This window comes from Ooceraea biroi, chromosome 2, assembly GCF_003672135.1.
Source record: "Ooceraea biroi isolate clonal line C1 chromosome 2, Obir_v5.4, whole genome shotgun sequence".
NCBI classification, from domain to species: domain Eukaryota; kingdom Metazoa; phylum Arthropoda; class Insecta; order Hymenoptera; family Formicidae; genus Ooceraea; species Ooceraea biroi.
Window position 1 is genome coordinate 8348548 of NC_039507.1, and position 17533 is coordinate 8366080.

Sequence of the window (17533 nt, forward strand, 5' to 3'; positions counted from 1 at the left end):
CTAACGAGATAGCATAACGCTAAATTGCCCTATTACTGCCATTATTCTTGCCTAATAAAGAGTCTCGTTCCTCGATTAAGCGTGCCACGTTTGATCCGCCCCCGCAAACCACTTTCCGATTATATATAGCGTCTAAACAGACTGTCGTGTCCACGAGCTATCGAGGGCTTGACTCGTGACTTCGCCGGACGATCAGAAAGCAAAGTATGATTTATAGTTGCTCGTACTCGCCGCCATAAAATCAAACTTCGTCCGACGGAGCAGCATGGTTTACACGTAACATCGCCGCTTCAATCGTCATCACCGGCTCTTGTTCTGTCCCGGTTTGCTACTTGCTTCCTTTTCCCTTATACGATTGAACGGGAATATGAAACGGGAGGGTCACGACAAACCAAAATTTCGTCACGCTCGTCTATAGACGATATTTATTTTTACTTCGGTAGTTATAATAATAAAAATGGTTTGGTGAGGAGAAATGAGCTATCAGTTTTGAAAATTATTCTGATAGCTCACGAAGCTGCGGTATACAGGAGATAATATAGGCAAATCGATCACGATTATCCCGTTGAATTCGATACTTTGAAAATTGCGGTTCTTTCTCGTTCGTTGTGCTCGGATACGTATGCACGAAGATGCGGCATAAAACGTGCCGTAAAATACATGCAGAAGTGAGTTTCAAGAAGCGCGTACGTTCTGCGCATGTTACGTCAAGGTAATAACTTACATTGTCTAGTAACAATAAAATCAATGGCTTGTTACGGCGCAAGGAAATGATCGTAACGCATTGGCCTGCTTTATCCTAGAACACGTCGACGAAGATATTACGCGTACGAGAGCGCGTAACATGCATTATGCATGTATAGAAAGAGAGCGGGGCTACGTTTTCCAACCTGACGGTTTGATCGACCCATAACCGTCACTTTTGTCGAGACTCCTGAATAATACACTGCGTTAGGGCACCCTGAAGTGCTCCTTTACCCGGAGACCAGTCAATGTCGACGTATCCATTCCGTAACGATAATCTTCTTACGAAAAGCCCTTCCGAAAATCTTTACAAAGCGTTCCATAAGGATCCCCGCTAATAGAGAGAGAGAGAGAGAGAGAGAGAGAGAGAGAGATTGGCCGTGCCAATAAACCCTCTTCGACTTGAGAACTCAATTCTTTACTCAGCCGTTTCGCTCGTTACGTCGCTTGGACGAATACTCGTCGATAAATTGCTAACCGAAGCTGGCTGCAAATCCCACCACGATGAGATAAAATATGTAAGAACGATCTCGGTCTTGTTGTAATCAACGAGCGAATGTACGGCTAATAAATTTTCATGTCATGTTTAGCGATTAATCAGGTTCGATGAGAGCGATCTACTGAAAACTGTCGATGTAACTAACGGATGCACAAGTGATACGAGGGCGCTGTGTGCTAAAATGTATCGTGAATAAACACATTATACGTTATCGAGACGAGAGATTAAGGTGCTGCCAACCCTGATCCATTTCTCGCGCCCACGCGCCCGTACCGCTTTCCGACATTTCGAACGAGTACTGCGTGATTACATATGCAGGCATGTTTCTTGATATTATGCAAGTCGTATTACGCGGCGATAAACGTGCCGCACACGGTAACTCGCCTGTAAGCTATCGCTGCTAGCTGTAAACTCGTTTTACTGCTGCGCGTTTAGCTTTTATATTTTCCAAGATCTTTCAATAAATATTATCTTTCCGGTATTTTGCATGCGTATGCGCGTGTACGTGTGTGTGGATATTCGCACGAATGCACTCGGTAATATCCATAAAGGTGCTCACATATAATATTGTAATTGGATTTAGCAGTTTGCTTCAATTTAATTGGGGCAAGTACATACGATAAATGCCTCATTAACATGATTAAAACAAATGACCAGCAGCTATCCCTACGAAATCAAAATAACAGATGAATACAACAAATGAGCAAAGTATAATATTATTTTTATAAATAACAATGTATATCCGTGATTTTTAATAAATGTCAAATCGTAACTTTTATTAAAATAGACTTCATTTACGAATGATTATAATCAAGAATATTAATAATTTTTAATATAATTAGTTCCTTTGTGTTTAGGTACGCATATAAATAAAATTTACAAAACTTTTATTAGAGGGCACTCTCAAATATCAGAATTGAGTAACATTAAAATTATAATACAATTATAATAACAAAAATAATTAAGAAATAATTGTTATAATTAAAAAGCACTCCTCCACGCGACTTTATTGATATTATAATTATTGACTTTAATGTTCCTTTAAATAAGTTCAAACATAGACTCAAGGAAACGAAAACATTTAATCTTATTGGAATATAACTTCGCAATTAACACTGTTTACATACCGTATATAGTTTACATACTCTATAGTAGTTAGTACAGTATGAATACCTGCTGCATGTGTACATACGCATTTCTCCATAAACAAATACACTGCATTCACAGTGAAATTGTTTAAACGTAAATGGAGGCTCTAATCTGGAAACACGACAGCCCTTTTAGTGCAGCTCCTCGATATATCGCTTTGTACGATCGCGTACAGATGCGATTTCGGCTGAAAATTAATTTTATTCACACCGTGACGCAAAGTACAATCCCATGTTCCTCCCGTCGTAGGTAGAAGCGCATTCTTCTTTTCATGCAGTGACGCCAAAAGGTCACGGACGGGAGAAGAAATTCCTTGATAACCGGCAGACGAGGCAATCGTGGATCCATTTTTCTCGGTTGATCTTAAGGGAGCCCCCTTTAGGGAGGAGATAAATGTGCCGCGAGGAAAACTGGAACGTGCACTCGTCGCTTAAAAGGCTCCATAACGCCTAATCAGAACCCATAGATACCCCGCATTAATCAGGATTAAAGATCGCCGTGCCGAAACGATCAATTTTAATTGCACCGCGACGTTGAAATGTATCTTGCGATGCTATGCAATTCAGTGCTAATTGCTGTACCATAAATTGCGTGCGCGTGTAAATTACAATGCATCGTTAAACCAAACAGTTTACATAACAGGAATACCGCGCATAATGCGGGAGCGTATAAGAGGCATCCGAGGAACAATCGCGCGAAGTGCGATCGTGCGAAATGACATTTTTGACGAAAATTCGTCACTTGTGAATCACGGTTCTTTATCTTCGTGATTGATTCTACCAGAATATTAAAATCATCAGTGAATGTACCTAATAATAAAATTACAAGAATAGCATTTTAGTTTATTTCATCATAATGTTATGTTTTATTTTTTAAGTAGCTTCTCTGTGTGTTGCACGGTTTGTCGCTAATTTATTTAATTAAATTTACATCATTTTGCAGACTCTGTCATGAACGTACACGTGACATGCATGCTATCCGCTCGCTTCGCGACGCGTGCGCGTGTACTTCTACTTCATTCCGTTAAAATTGTCTTGTTACGGGGAAATGAACGGGTACCGGGATGGAAAATTTGTATTCCCTATGCAAGGGCCACTTTGGTCGCATTATCGAGGGCGACTCGTGCATGTTAGTTTATGGTTTCTATCCTGAAAGGGCAGCTCACGCCGAAGTTTGGTCGTGCCCGAGCGAGGCCGAGTTAATTACTGGAATTAATGTGGTCCGACGGCGTTAATCCGCGCGCGGCACGCGAGCCAATCAAGAGGTCAGATAAGAATTAAATGGCATCGAGCCCGACGCCTCGTTAGCCGTCCCGTGTCGGGCATAAATTTCACGCTAAGCTCGGCTCGCGTTCGACCGAGTTCACGTCGATGGAGGACGATCTCGTGTTCACGATCGCCCCGTTGCGACTTGGCCACGCATTCACGTGCACATGCTATTTTATGGTGCTACCTGTGCAACCGTAACGGTGTACGTGTAGTTCGTCGTGTACAGGATAATTTGTGTCTGCGCAAAGAAACAACTGAACAGTAATAATCAAATCATTGTTACATATTACACATTAAGTCGATTTTCTTGATGTGATTTACTTTTCCGATAAAATCCTTTATTCCTCTCTGAAATCGCGAATCAATCCAATGTACTTGTGAGTGCTTTATTCATATCGGACTTCTCCATGTGTATTTATAATTATAATATAATTTACTGATCTGTGAGATAGTGTGCACTTCGCTTTGATATATATTAATCATATCAACGATTTTAATATTTTATTCAGATATCAACGATTTTAATATGATATTCAGATATTATGAGCTTTTCCGATGTTCCGCGCGAGCTCTCTAATAGGTACCGTTAACATGCGAATCATGTCGGTGGTTTAGGTATATCAATTACCGCGAATTCGATTGCTGTGATTAATCCGTTCGACCGCCTTACGCCTGATCACTATAATTTTCTCGCTGTCGGGACCACAAGAGGGCTGTTGATTGCGGAGGAGCGATACAGGTGGTTGGCTGGATCGATAATTATGATTTTCTTAAGTGATATGTTAAATGATATCTTAACATTAAATACGGTTTGTGATGTTATATATTGGCAAACCCGACGATTACGTATAAAGATTTTATCCGTTTTATATGTTTGCGTTTTCAATAATTATCTTCAATAATATTGTGTTATCATTCTACATGTATTCGTATGTATAATACAAATTCATAATTAGAATTGTTGGTTATGGAGAATCAGTTATTAATATTATTATTTTCACAATGATTTCTTTTATATTTTATTGAAAATCTCATACTTTCCTGTATGGTTATTGCAATAAGTGAAATATAAAACCTCGGCCTGAAAGTTTCCGCAGTTTGCGAATACGTGTGGAACTTTTACCGCCAACTACGATGTTTTATATCTGAACGTATAAATCTTTAATGCTTACATTTCTCATAAGAAGTAGATCCCAACGAGTGCCGTAAAAGTAAAATGACGATAGTTAGGCGAATAAGTAAAAGGGCCAGTCAGCTGCGCGTGTTCTCCCTATGCAATGCTAACAACTCGTAACAACTGCAACTAAGACCTATTAAGAGTTAAAATACAGCAGCATAAATAAAATATTATGAAATCGTAGAAAGCCCCATGATTCGACGATGTATATGGTAATATAAGACTCGATCACTTGATTAATAGACTGATCATCTATCTATTTCTCCATTTAATTCAACCGCCTAATAACAGTCCGAGAAGCACGTGTTTCGTGGGCCCAAAGGTTGTAACGGAATATACATGCGCCCGCGTATAACTTCTTTGTATTAATTCCAATCAGTACAAGTTCATTTCCCAGGGTCCCGGCAGCACGTCGATCGTTTGCCTTTAATTACAGGGCGGTGCAAGCCTCTAAATTTATCGCTAATAACATTGCGGCGAGCACCGAGTCGAGCACCGTCGTCGACGTATCTTTACGGTGTGCGTCTCGCGTATGTCACGCGCTGACGTTAAACGAATGCACGACGGCGCGAATATATTCCGCTCGGAGAACGTGCGCGTGAAAACGGCCAAATATACACATCGGCTGATTACTCCCGGCGTTGTACATCCCTTTCGCGCGCGAGGCTTAATGAAGCACGCGGAGGCAGTTGCACACCACAAAATATACCGTCACGCTCTCATCATCACGCTGGAATCCCTTTGTGTGAGTCACGACGGCGAGGGCGACCAGAATATCCCAAGTGCAAGCAACGTGACTCTTGACATTCGGCAATAATGTGCCTTGAACAACGAGAATGAGACGGCAACGCTCGAAATATTTGCAGTGCTTTGCAAAATTGTTGCTGGTTGTGGCATAAATCTTGAAAAAACGTAGAACCCAATCGCGTAAGTCTGAAACTATTAACTGTGCAAAAGTTTTGGTTATTTTTTGCATGTTTCCATTTTAGGTGCATAGTATATGCAATATCATCATCAAAATATTTGCCTCTTTTTACCATTTTTTCTCGGGATCGGGATATCATTCCTCGGGTAAATTTCTAATTCCTTTGCGAAAAACATTTTTTCGTATCTCAATCATATCTCGAAAGTATTATCCAGTTAAAAAGAACTGCATCGATTGGAATAAGTGATAATCCGAAGATGCCAAGTTGGGTGAATACGCCGCGTGCGGAAAACTTTCCGGTCCAAGTTCAAAACGGTTTCCTGAATACGAAAAGCCATAGCTTTTCATTTCTCATCACGTTCACTATTGTTTTTTGAAGTTATTGTTAAATCATATGACGGTTTACCAATTTTGATGCCAACCCTTCAGAAATGTGAACAAGTAAGAAAATTTATTTGAAGTTTGAATAATAATATCAAAGCCCTGAGAAACAGAAAATTTTACATAAATTAATATACTTGTGAACAGCGTTTCGAACATTAATATTGCCCGATTTATGTACAAAACATTAGAATAATCAGAATAATAGAATGTTCAGCATTAAAATCGAAATAAAAAACTGAAATACGAAATTAAAGTAAGGAAGAGTTCAGTTCAGTTTGTTGATGAATGACTAGACCTTCGATCCTGATACTATTCACGTAGAATCTTCATTTCGCTGCAAGCGCACGCAGGAAGTGTTATTGGTCAAATGTTATTCGAAACCGTCGTCGTCGTAACCGAACGAAATTGAGTCGTTACGCAACCCGCAATCGTCCATGACTAATGCTTTCATGGCGAACAGCCGATTGTTTCAACAAAAATGTATTATGCATCGGCAACGGCGGCGGTGGCGGCCATCGTAAAATATGAATCCCTCCGGTTGGGAAATTTCGCTGGAACGAGCGCTACGTGCGGCTGGAAAAGGGCGGTTGCTGGGATACGGTGGTTTGTTATAAAAGTTCCTCCCTGTGTATGCGTGTAGATCTGTGTTTGCGTGTGTCGCGCAATACCAGAAAGTGGATATCCGTTTTCGGGCGGAACTCCGGCCGCACAATTAGATTGCTTCTCCTCTCGCGCACTCTTTTGTCTCGGCGAGGCGACCGACCGACCGACCAACCGCTCGTCCGAATTTACTTCGCCGTTCGTCGCCGCGGAATCGGCTGGCGGAAACGGACAGCGTCTTCCGCAAGGAGGAAGCTTCGCTGCTCCCGGCGTGGCTACTTCCGTCGCGGATGCACGGACAACCGAAACGACGTCCGGATTCGCCGGCTAATGTCTGAATATCCGCCCCGATATCCGCCGTTACTCGCGTCACGCCACACGACTTCCGTCGTTATCAGAAAACGGACGTCGCTCCTTGATCCGGACCACGATCGATATTGAGCCGCTTCTGACAAGGAAAGGTTTTTAGGTGTTACACTCGGATTTCAAAAATTCTTTGCATGTAGGCAGGGAGGTCCCCAAATAGAAGAAAAATTATAAAAGTAGCGGCCCAAATGCATATTTGCGCGCTATGTGCGCAATTTTCGATGTTAGGTTAATTACTTAAAAATTCTATTTCCAATCGAATTCTTTACATTTTTTATTTCACCTAATGCACAACGCTTTAAAAAGAAATCAAAACCAAAATTAAAACTGAAAGAATTAAAACCCTCCCTTGACCAGATCTTTTATGTCCTCGTTATGGATTTTGATCAAATCTATTTAAAGTCGCATACAATAAATCACGCAGAAAGAGCAAACTACGATTTGCGCAATGTACAATTATTCCAAATTGTGTGCATTGGCAGTTGCAGTAAAAAATTAAAAAAGTTACGATGCAAATACCATTTTTGAGCAATGGGCCTTTTATACGCACTGTGCTCGCGCGGCACGAGATTACATTAGACGCTCGTATTTTCTAAACACACACACATACACACAAAATTATTCAAAGCAATATAAATGTGCATTAGGTGAAATAAAAAATGTAAAGAATTCGATTGGAAATAGCATTTTTGAGTAATTAACCTAACATCGAAAATTGCGCACGTAGCGCGCAAATATGCATTTGGGCCGCTACTTTTATTTTTTTTCTTCTATTTGGGGACCTCCCTACCTGCATGCAAAAAATTTTTGAAATCCGAGCGTAACACTTAAAAACCTTCCCTTGTGAGTGATTCGTTCTGGAAAGTAGGACTACATTTTTCGAGGAGCGGCGAACGAGAGGAAAGACGCGGTAGCTTTGTTACTGGTGGATACGCGTGAGTCTGGTCTTCTCTCGGTTGCTCAGTGCGCGTTGTTCTCATATCGAGTGCTGTTAACCCGACTTCCTGACTTCGTGCGCCGTTTCAGGCCACGATGACTCCGACACTTTGAAACCACGAAACTTCTCGTCCCTTCGACAATTCTCGACATTAATTTTCTACGAAGTTGGAACGGCTCATTGTTATCTATTGTACGAGCTAGAAACGAGCTCCCTCGTGCTTACTATATACTATTCTTATACCCTTATCGAGCAGAAGAAACTGCTATGTTATGTATGCTATTATTATAATATTCCTAATAAGTCCCGAAATAATTATGTTATATATTATAATAATTATGTTATAATATATAACATGTGTTATATGTTTAAAAACAATTTTTAATAATAACGTAACTCTTAGAATTCTAAGAACTCTATACAATATTTGCCCTAAGTTTTAATAAATTTAATTACAATCGATTTATCTGTCTCTTTTACAGATATGTCTGCTGGGCCTCGTCGTAAGTGACAACAGCACGATCGGCGACCCCTCCATCACGGAGGACGCATCGGAAATTAACAATGCCGGCAACAACGTCGCGGCCAACGCAGTGGATCAGGTAAAATCACTTTGTCCTTCCTCTTTACTGCATCGATCGCGATGGCTTCGCTTCGCCGGTGACGTATGCGATTGACTTGCGAAATCGGTTCGGGGGTAATTCTTCGCGTTTCCGTCGGATCGGAAACTTGCAGAATCGTAGTCATGATTCACACAAGAGCAGCGAAAAGGGCCGGGAAACGGTTCGACTCAAATGACGTGTCTACTCGAGCATACAAGTGCCAACCGCACGTAGGAAAACGCGAGGAAACGCGAGCAAACGCGACGACGTGTACGATCGTTGGGGGTTGGCAAGGCGGAAACGGTGAGATCGCGAGAGGACGAGAGCGAGCTACGAAGGAAAATGTCAGACGAAAGCTCCGGGAAAAATAAACATCTTTATTCACGGCGGCCGTGGCCGGAAATGGGTCGCGGAAATCGGACAACTGTGTTGTCGCGCGCGTCCGCAAAGCCGCGGCGCGCCGTGCTTTTACCTCTTACTACCCCGTAGGTAACTCTCGCTGGAGAGTTTTATGCGGTGGTTTTCAGTTCGCGAACAATGTTTTAAGTTACCGTCCTTCTGACGTCACTGGGATATCCTTCCCGGGGCGTCCGGCGACATTTCTCTCTCTCTCTCTCCCCCTCTCTCTCTCTTTCTCTCTCGCGGCTCGGGCTCGCGTTTAAATATCGATCGAAATGCGGAAACGCGAGGATGTGCTTCCTGTTGTTTCCCATTGGAAGCCGCCGCTTGTTACGCATGGCGCGAGATCCAGGTCGCGGCGTGAACCTCACACGCGAAAGACTTTACGGTGGAAATTTATGATCGCGATTCGCGCGAGCTTGCCACTGCGGTCGAACGTCTTGTTCTTCAGGATTTAAGACTTCGTGTAGTGAAAATTCTTCTTTGGATTTCATCGTCTTTACAGGAACGAGAGATCTCTTGTTATTAGCATCGAAGATTGGTCAATTAGCGGAAGAAATTATAAAATATATATTTTCTACTATATTAAAGAGTAGATATTAGTCCAAGAGACTCTGGACTCTGTCCTTTAATGTTGAAACCCGTACGCGATTCGCGAGTCTCCGCACGATATTTTACAATGGAAAAAATAAAAGTTTCATAATTTTTTTACATCTGGTTGTACGACCAAGTAACATTTCCCCGAAATTGCGAAAAAGATTTATGCAACGGAGGAGTAACAAAGTTGGAGCATTACCTTGACAGAAGGCAGAGAAATCATAAAATTTTTGTAGCGCTCTCATTTCGAGAACTTTGCAGACCCAAAGTTTAACTTTAACTATTTAGAGAGAACTAATGAAATTACTTAGAAATAGTTTCGTTGTCTCCATTCCAGTCTTAATTCCATAATGTTTGTTGTCATTTTGTATATTAAGATATCGACGCGTAAGAAAGGGATATATGAGAACTTAAGTCATTTGCTTAACATTGACATCGAAAAATTGATCAATTCTATTCCTTTTCTAATAGGATGAATAATAATGGCGATATGCTTTTCCGGTTGTTGCATTTGTTTTTATTACGTCCGGCCGCGTGACTCACATAATGGGTCGTTTGCCATAAATTCCGCGCTCCATAACAGTTAAACAGGATTTCACCCACGTATCTAGTCAGGATTGGTACTTTTTCGACATACCCACGCGCAGATTAGCTCGAAAAGTGCACAGTCGTTCAATTTCCCTACGTGAAATTGTCGCCGCGCTTCGGCGTCTGCAATTTTGCGGGCGCAACTGCTAGTGCACGATATTGCGGAATATCAGCATTAATACGTGAGTAATAATATAATTCTATCAGCGATATTGATTAAACTATTCAAAGTCTCATACAAGAAATCAATTTCGTATAAATAATAAACTGTTAATCATTAATTTCCAATTATTTAAACACGTTTATTTCAAAACCAGTCGCTTAAACATGCTTGATCGATGTAATTTATCTGATATAATTGACTCTTTTGTATAAAACATATATTTTAATGTAAAGTTATAATAATCATGAATAAGGTCCAAGTTTTTTTCGAGATATCGAATAAATTAACAACGAAACTTTCTGCGATTGCAATAACTTTGAATACGTGCCCGATATTTGCAAGTCTGACTAAAACTCCTACCGTGAATCGCGTCGCGGTTCTGTTTCTTATAGAGAAATAGGATTTTACCTCTCTTAAGTGGCCCGTGAGAGCGAAACGGAGAACATTACCGGGCGCACTTCTCGGCAGCAGTAACGCGGCGAGAATATCGCGACGGGTTCAGGATCGACCTGTGTATGCTTCTTTTTCCCGTTAGTACCTCACTATGGGAGATACGCTTAGGCGACGTTAAAGCTACACCTGCGAATGCACTCTCTCGCGCCGTTTCTCGCGATGTTAAATCATTTCTACATGCGACTTTGCGCGCGTTACAGGCATCGGCGGGCCGGTATGGCGTTTCCGAGCGTATCCGCGGCGCCGCGCCGGGTCTGGCGCGGAGCTGTGCAAAGTACATGTAAATTGCTCGACGCACTTCGTAAATTCCGCTGTCTCGTGGAGTAATCGCAATCTCACGGGGAAAGCCGCGGGATAACGTGAAACGGGAAAGTATCTTCCTGAATCTCGTCACGCGGGGTCTCGAGGCGGAAGAAAAATATCTCTTACGTAGCCGCGCGCATCGCCATTACAGGAAAGGAAAAAAAATGGGAAAAGAAAAGAGAAAACTTAGGAACTTTTACCCGTAAACTTTCGAGCCATTTCGAAGCAAGCTGTTTCGCAATGATTCTTTAATACATCAAAGCTTTTCTCTTGGCGGGGAAAGGGGCAGATTTGCGTGATGTTCATCGTGCATTCGCGAGTGATTTTACTACAGCGACGTTGTGATGAGAGAAGAGAATTGTCTCTCACGAGCGTCGACGATGTCGCAATATCTCCGGCACGATATTAGAACTTTCGGGAAGCTCTTCGACGCGGAATCGCGCTTTGCTCAGCAATGAAACCGAACGATCCCGAGGAAGCCATCGCGGCATTATGCTCAAGATCCCGTAATGTAATGTAATATACGTAATGATAATAAATAAATTGAATTTTCGACACGTTATACATAAACGAAAATTCGCTCGTTGAGAATAGAAAATGAGAGCCCAAAAAGATAAAAGTCTCCCCGCAAAATTGTTCTGTTTACCGATTCTGCAGCAGAGTGTTCGATAAATTCGGATTTTTCGGATTTTAGTTGGCGCTCGTTCGCATTAACTTTGCAACAACCAAGGTTTCAACGTAAAACTGTTCCGTGATTGCGGAAAAATTAAAAATTAAAATGTTAGAGTTTACACCGCAAAAAGATCTTTATTAGTTTACTTTAACAAAACCACTTTTGCACATACATACGCGTCCTGCCGGCGTCGTAATAGTGTGTGCGGCGCGCGAGTGCACAGCTCTCTCGCCGCGATTAAACCGACAAATTCCGCGTGGGTCATAATTCAAACCGAGAGGGGGACGGCAATGGGGTTGCAGTCCGTAAAACGCAGTCGTGCGCTCGCAGTCAAGACTCCGTTCGAAAAATGCACTGCCAGGTTTTATGGCGAGACCATTGGTACCGCGATGCTGTCGTACGTACCTGAACTGTGAAACCGGCTTCCACGTAAAGATCAACATTTTTATGCCGGATGCCATTCCATCCCCGACAACCGGAAGCTGTCTGTCGCGCGTAAAACTTGCAAAACTGCCAGGACTTCTTGTTATTGTCACGACTACGTGAATCGTTTGTCGCTTCGACTCGCAAGCTGAGAACCACAGATCACGCGCCGCGTATGACAGCACCGAGATTCTGTTCCGCCTCGTTTTTACGATTGCACCTCTTCGCAGGTGCGAACTGCATCTTACGAAGATTTGATCGATGATTGGGCGGACTAATGGCGCGTGTTTGAGAAGGTGCGAGCGAGAGAATCTGTAGAGGAATCGCTTCCTCTCCTATCGAGGCGCATTTGCATCCCGCGAAATCGAGTGGAGCTATTTTTTCAGGTGAATGATTATGATGTCTACGGATCTGGCGTCGTTATGGTATCATCTCGATGAAAGTATTGGATTGGCAAATAAGTTGGTTCGGTTTTTTAAGGTGGAATAAAATACAATTTTTTTGATACACGAAATAAATTTTAATCAATTATATATTGACCATTTTTATTGATGACTTCTTGCCATCTTTCCACCAACTTCATTATGCCGCGTTCGTAAAACATCTGAGGCTTATCGGCGAAAAGCCAATCCAGGTGTCTTTTGACGTTCTCTTCATCCTTGAAGATTTTTCCGTTCAAAGAGTTCTGCAACGACCGGAATAAATGATAATCGGAAGGGGCCAGGTCCGGTGAATACGCAGGATGAGGCAAAACATCCCAGCCAAGACTGAGTAATTTGTTCCGAGTTGTCAATGATGTGTGAGGTCTGGCGTTATTGTGGTGGAAGACAACACCTTTTCGATTTATCAATTCTGGACGTTTTTTGCGGAGTGCTTGGTCCAATTTTGTTAACTGCGAGCAGTATGTGGTTGAATCAATCGTTTTGCTTGACGGTAACAGCTCGTAGTAAATGACACCTTTGAAATCCCACCATACGGAGAGCATGATCTTCTTCGGATGCAATCCTGCCTTCGAGGTTGTTTGTGGTGGCTCGCTGCTGTGTCCCCATGATCCTTTCCGCGTTACATTCTCATAGACTACCCATTTTTCATCTCCTGTCACTAACCGCTTCAAAAATGGATCGTTTTCTTGACGTTTCCGCAGCAAATCGCAGATGGATATGCGAGTGGCCAAGTTGGCCTCGGTTAATTCGTGCGGCACCCACACATTGAGCCGAGAAACGTATCCCAGTTGGCGCAAATTGTTTTCTACGCTTGTATGAGATATATTAAGTGCTGTAGCAATCTCTCGCACTGATTGGGATGGATTTTTATCGATGATAGCTTTGACATTACTTGAATCAATCTCGATCGGGCGACCGGAGCGAGGCGCATCATTGACGTCGAAATCTCCAGAACGGAATTTGGCGAACCACTTTTGACATACGCGTTCTGTTAAGGCATCATCTCCATAAACACGGCATATCTTTTCATGAGCCTTTGCAGCTCGTTTGCTCTTCTTGAAATAATAGAGCAAAATATGACGATAATGCACGTTATTTACTTCCATTTTTACAGCTACGCAGCACACACAATATTGATGTTAGTTAAACCAAAATTTACAGAAAGGTTATGTGAAACATGTACTTTCAAATGCACTCTGAAGTTGCGCGATAGTGTCGAGAAAAACAAGAGTGAATTGGAAAGAAGTTGCACCGAAGCAAAAACCGAACGAACTTATTTGCCAACCTAATATTATGATGTATGAGTAATGCATAGGGTTTTACTGAACGATTCGATTATGCAAGAATTTTGAATAAAATACTCACGTTTCTCGTTTAACAATAAGATATTAAACTGATATTTGTAATAATATCTAGAACATTTAAGATATTAAATTTAAATTTTTATAAAAATATTAAAATTAAATTAAATTTAAGTTCATATTAAAATATTTATATAAAGTTCATATTAAAATATATATGTATATAATTATGTATGTAATAAATATATATGTAATAAATTCATTACATAAATATGTATGTAATAAATTCATTACTAACCGAGCAAGAATTAAGCGCTAATATAATTTTTTACTCTTAATTTTTCTTCCACTTTTTCTTATTAGATTTCTTATTAGATAATACTCAAATATTAAATAGATACAAATGGCTCACAAGACTGAATTTATTACAAAGATATTCAGACTGATTAAAATTGATCGAACCTCAATTATATGCGTTTATTCTTTCTCGCGTCCAAGTCAATTGGATCAATTTCCACGATTATTATTCCACGATGAACGGTAGCATTCTTGTAAGATGTTCGCGATAGCCGAAGCTACTTCAGATATGGGAAATAAGGTCATATCCCGTATAGGAAATTGCACGCGATAGGTACGGCGCATTTCCTCGGGATATTTCAGTGTTTCTCGGTGATTGCATCGCGGCAGCGAAACATAAAACTAACTTTGCGAACACCGCGAAGCGGATGCCACGTATAAGGCAGGATCTGAAAAGCGAATTAGGATGTCGCGGCAGTATCGAAATATCGTTTGTCTTCGACGTATGCGTGTTTCTCGGGAGTTCTCTCCGTTATACCCGATGCGGATACTCGATGAAGCGCGTACGTTTTTCTCGCGAGTTTTCGCTGAACGCGGAAAATTTGGCAGAGACAGATTTCCGGCGACCCTCGCGGAAGAACACAACTCCGAGATTACCGACAAAATTGAATTACCGTGAATAATGATCGATCGAAGATGCGTTTAAATGACTGACTGATGCGGCAAGATCGATCAATCTACTTATGTTGCCGTTAATTAAATTGTTATATCTGCACACAATTCTGAGGTGGAAATCAATTTCGTGTTTCAATTAATAAAAAAAAACCGATTGTCAAAGTTTTACCTTCCCTCGCCCGATTCCTTCAATTTGTCTATTAATTTGCGCGAATGCAATGAAGCAACGTTCGCATCGAATTTTGTGTATAGTGACTTCTTCCTGAGAGATATTTCTAGTCCCTCGAGAGTTCATTGTGCATACGGTCGACAACGCCAGCCCGGTCCGTACCCGAAGCCCGTGCCAACCCTTTATCTTCTAAGGACTATAGTGGAGCTTTTATAAGAAAACGCGGCTGGATAACCCGCGGAACGTGCCTGCCCGCGCATACGAGCGAGCCGACCCGTGGACTCTTTATGAATCCCTCTTCATGTACATGTAATTTGAAATGCTGCAGTTACATGGACACGTATACACGTGATTTTCAACTGAGAACATTAAATTTTTTTTCACAGTACACTCCACCAGAAAGAGATTATTAATCAAAAAATGTACCGTGTATTTTTATACAGATTTATTTTTCCGGGTGATTAAAAATAGTAGATTGAAAATATAGATTGCAACTGGTGAATTTGCGGCCAGTTTACAGAATAAACAATTTCGCGCGAGTGATTGTTTGGAAAAATCCGCACGCTTTAATTTGAAAGAAAAATTTTCGTATCAGTAATATATCCAATTTTAATGGAGGAAAGATATTGCGCAAAATTGGATGAGCATTTTACGTGTATTTGCCTGGTTAGTTCGTATAATTAAATTTTACTCTCATGCAACGTATTTTATATATAAAGCGTCACACACTGACAGGTATTTACGTGAAAAGAAGTCGAGGTATTCTGAATAACACGTCACAGACGGAGATCATTTGAGAACACATAATGGATCGAGAGGGATGATAATTACCGCCGCGCCCCAATTAAATTTTCTCGGCCGTATTAACAATTGATGTCATTTGGTCGATTATCGCAGTATACACCGCAGCCGTGTGTGCGATTGTCCGCTAATAAATTATTTTTAACGTTATACTGTGGATTACCCTGGTTTACGTAGTTTATTTCCCTTATACTCGTGATCCACTTTCGAGCGTATATAAATAGTTCGTCGCTGTCAAATTAATCAATTCGCTTTATGCAAATTCGAGCGCAGATTATTAGCGGATTTCCCGACAGGCGTGACTACATTTCACGCGCATCAATGATTCCGATATTTCCCGTGCCATGAAATCTTTGCGTAATTGCTATTCCGTCACAACAATTGCGCCTTTTATTAATGTATAGCGTGCAGTGCGATAATGCGATACTATTAATTATGACACAGTGATACGGTTTAAAATTTTAAATACTCTCAGAAAAACAGTTGGAGATTAAGAGAGAAAGAGAGGGAGACTCAGAGATTTTGTATAATTCTACAGGGTGGCCCATTTTAATTTATACAGTCGATTTTTTAAAACACTAAAAGAGATACGAAAAAATGTTTCAGACAGACATGTCACGATTTCGAGGGGGACATAAGATGATACCATTGGTTTGACCTCGAATAGTCGTTTGAAGGTCACGCGAAGATCACCTTCAATTTCTTAAACTGAAATCCCAACTTTTTATTGCAGATTCTTATTCTCCATCGAAAAATAAGTAACTTTTGTCTGAAACATTTTTCCGAAAAATGTCATCTTATGTCCTTAAAATGTCCTCAAAATTCATCTTGAAGATCATTTTAAGGACATAAGATGACATTTTTCGGAAAAATGTTTCAGACAAAAGTTACTTACTTTTCGATGGAGAATAAGAATCTGCAATAAAAAGTTGGGATTTCAGTTTAAGAAATTGAAGGTGATCTTCGCGTGACCTTCAAACGACTATTCAAGGTCAAACCAATGGTATCATCTTATGTCCCCCTCGAAATCGTGACATGTCTGTCTGAAACATCTTTTCGTATCTCTTTTAGGTTTTTAAAAAGTCGACTGTATAAATTAAAATGGGCCACCCTGTATATAAATGGTTTTGTATAAAAATGTTAATGTACAACTGATTATTTAAATTCACGTACGTACGGTACCACGCAAAACAGAGTTGACGTTGCTTGACGGCAAAATCAGCAACGTGGGGCTTCATAAACGCAGAACAATCGCTGATACTTGGGCGTGCGTGCCGTTACAATGAGCATCTGAATCTCTTTCTTCGTGCTACGGCACGAAATGTCGCCGTTCATGTCCTCCTCTAGTGGCACTCGGCGAGTACGCGAAGGGGATAGAAAATTGTCGACGGGGCACTCGCGAGTCTATCGTGCTCCACTTTAACAGCCTAATTGCATTTAACGAGTGCTCAGTTTCGAAGACATTATACAATACATTGTCGCGCGATTTAGCGGGCCATTCTTGAAAGCTGGATAACGGCGTATGCAACAACGTGCTCGCTTCTTCCAATTAAAATTTACAACTACGAGAAAAAGTATCTTTGACGATGACGTACAA

At 41.1% G+C, this 17533-nt stretch overlaps 1 protein-coding gene across 2 annotated transcripts in view; it reads left to right on the forward strand.

Moving 5' to 3' along the window:
- The window catches only part of LOC105276818 (protein madd-4), a 201945-nt gene that overhangs the window by 107792 nt on the left and 76620 nt on the right, over positions 1-17533 (forward strand). For both annotated transcript variants that reach the window (XM_011334745.2, XM_011334746.2), the window contains exon 2: positions 8532-8651. In XM_011334745.2, the coding sequence (XP_011333047.1) occupies positions 8532-8651 (120 nt within the window). The remainder of the gene's footprint in view (positions 1-8531; positions 8652-17533) is intronic.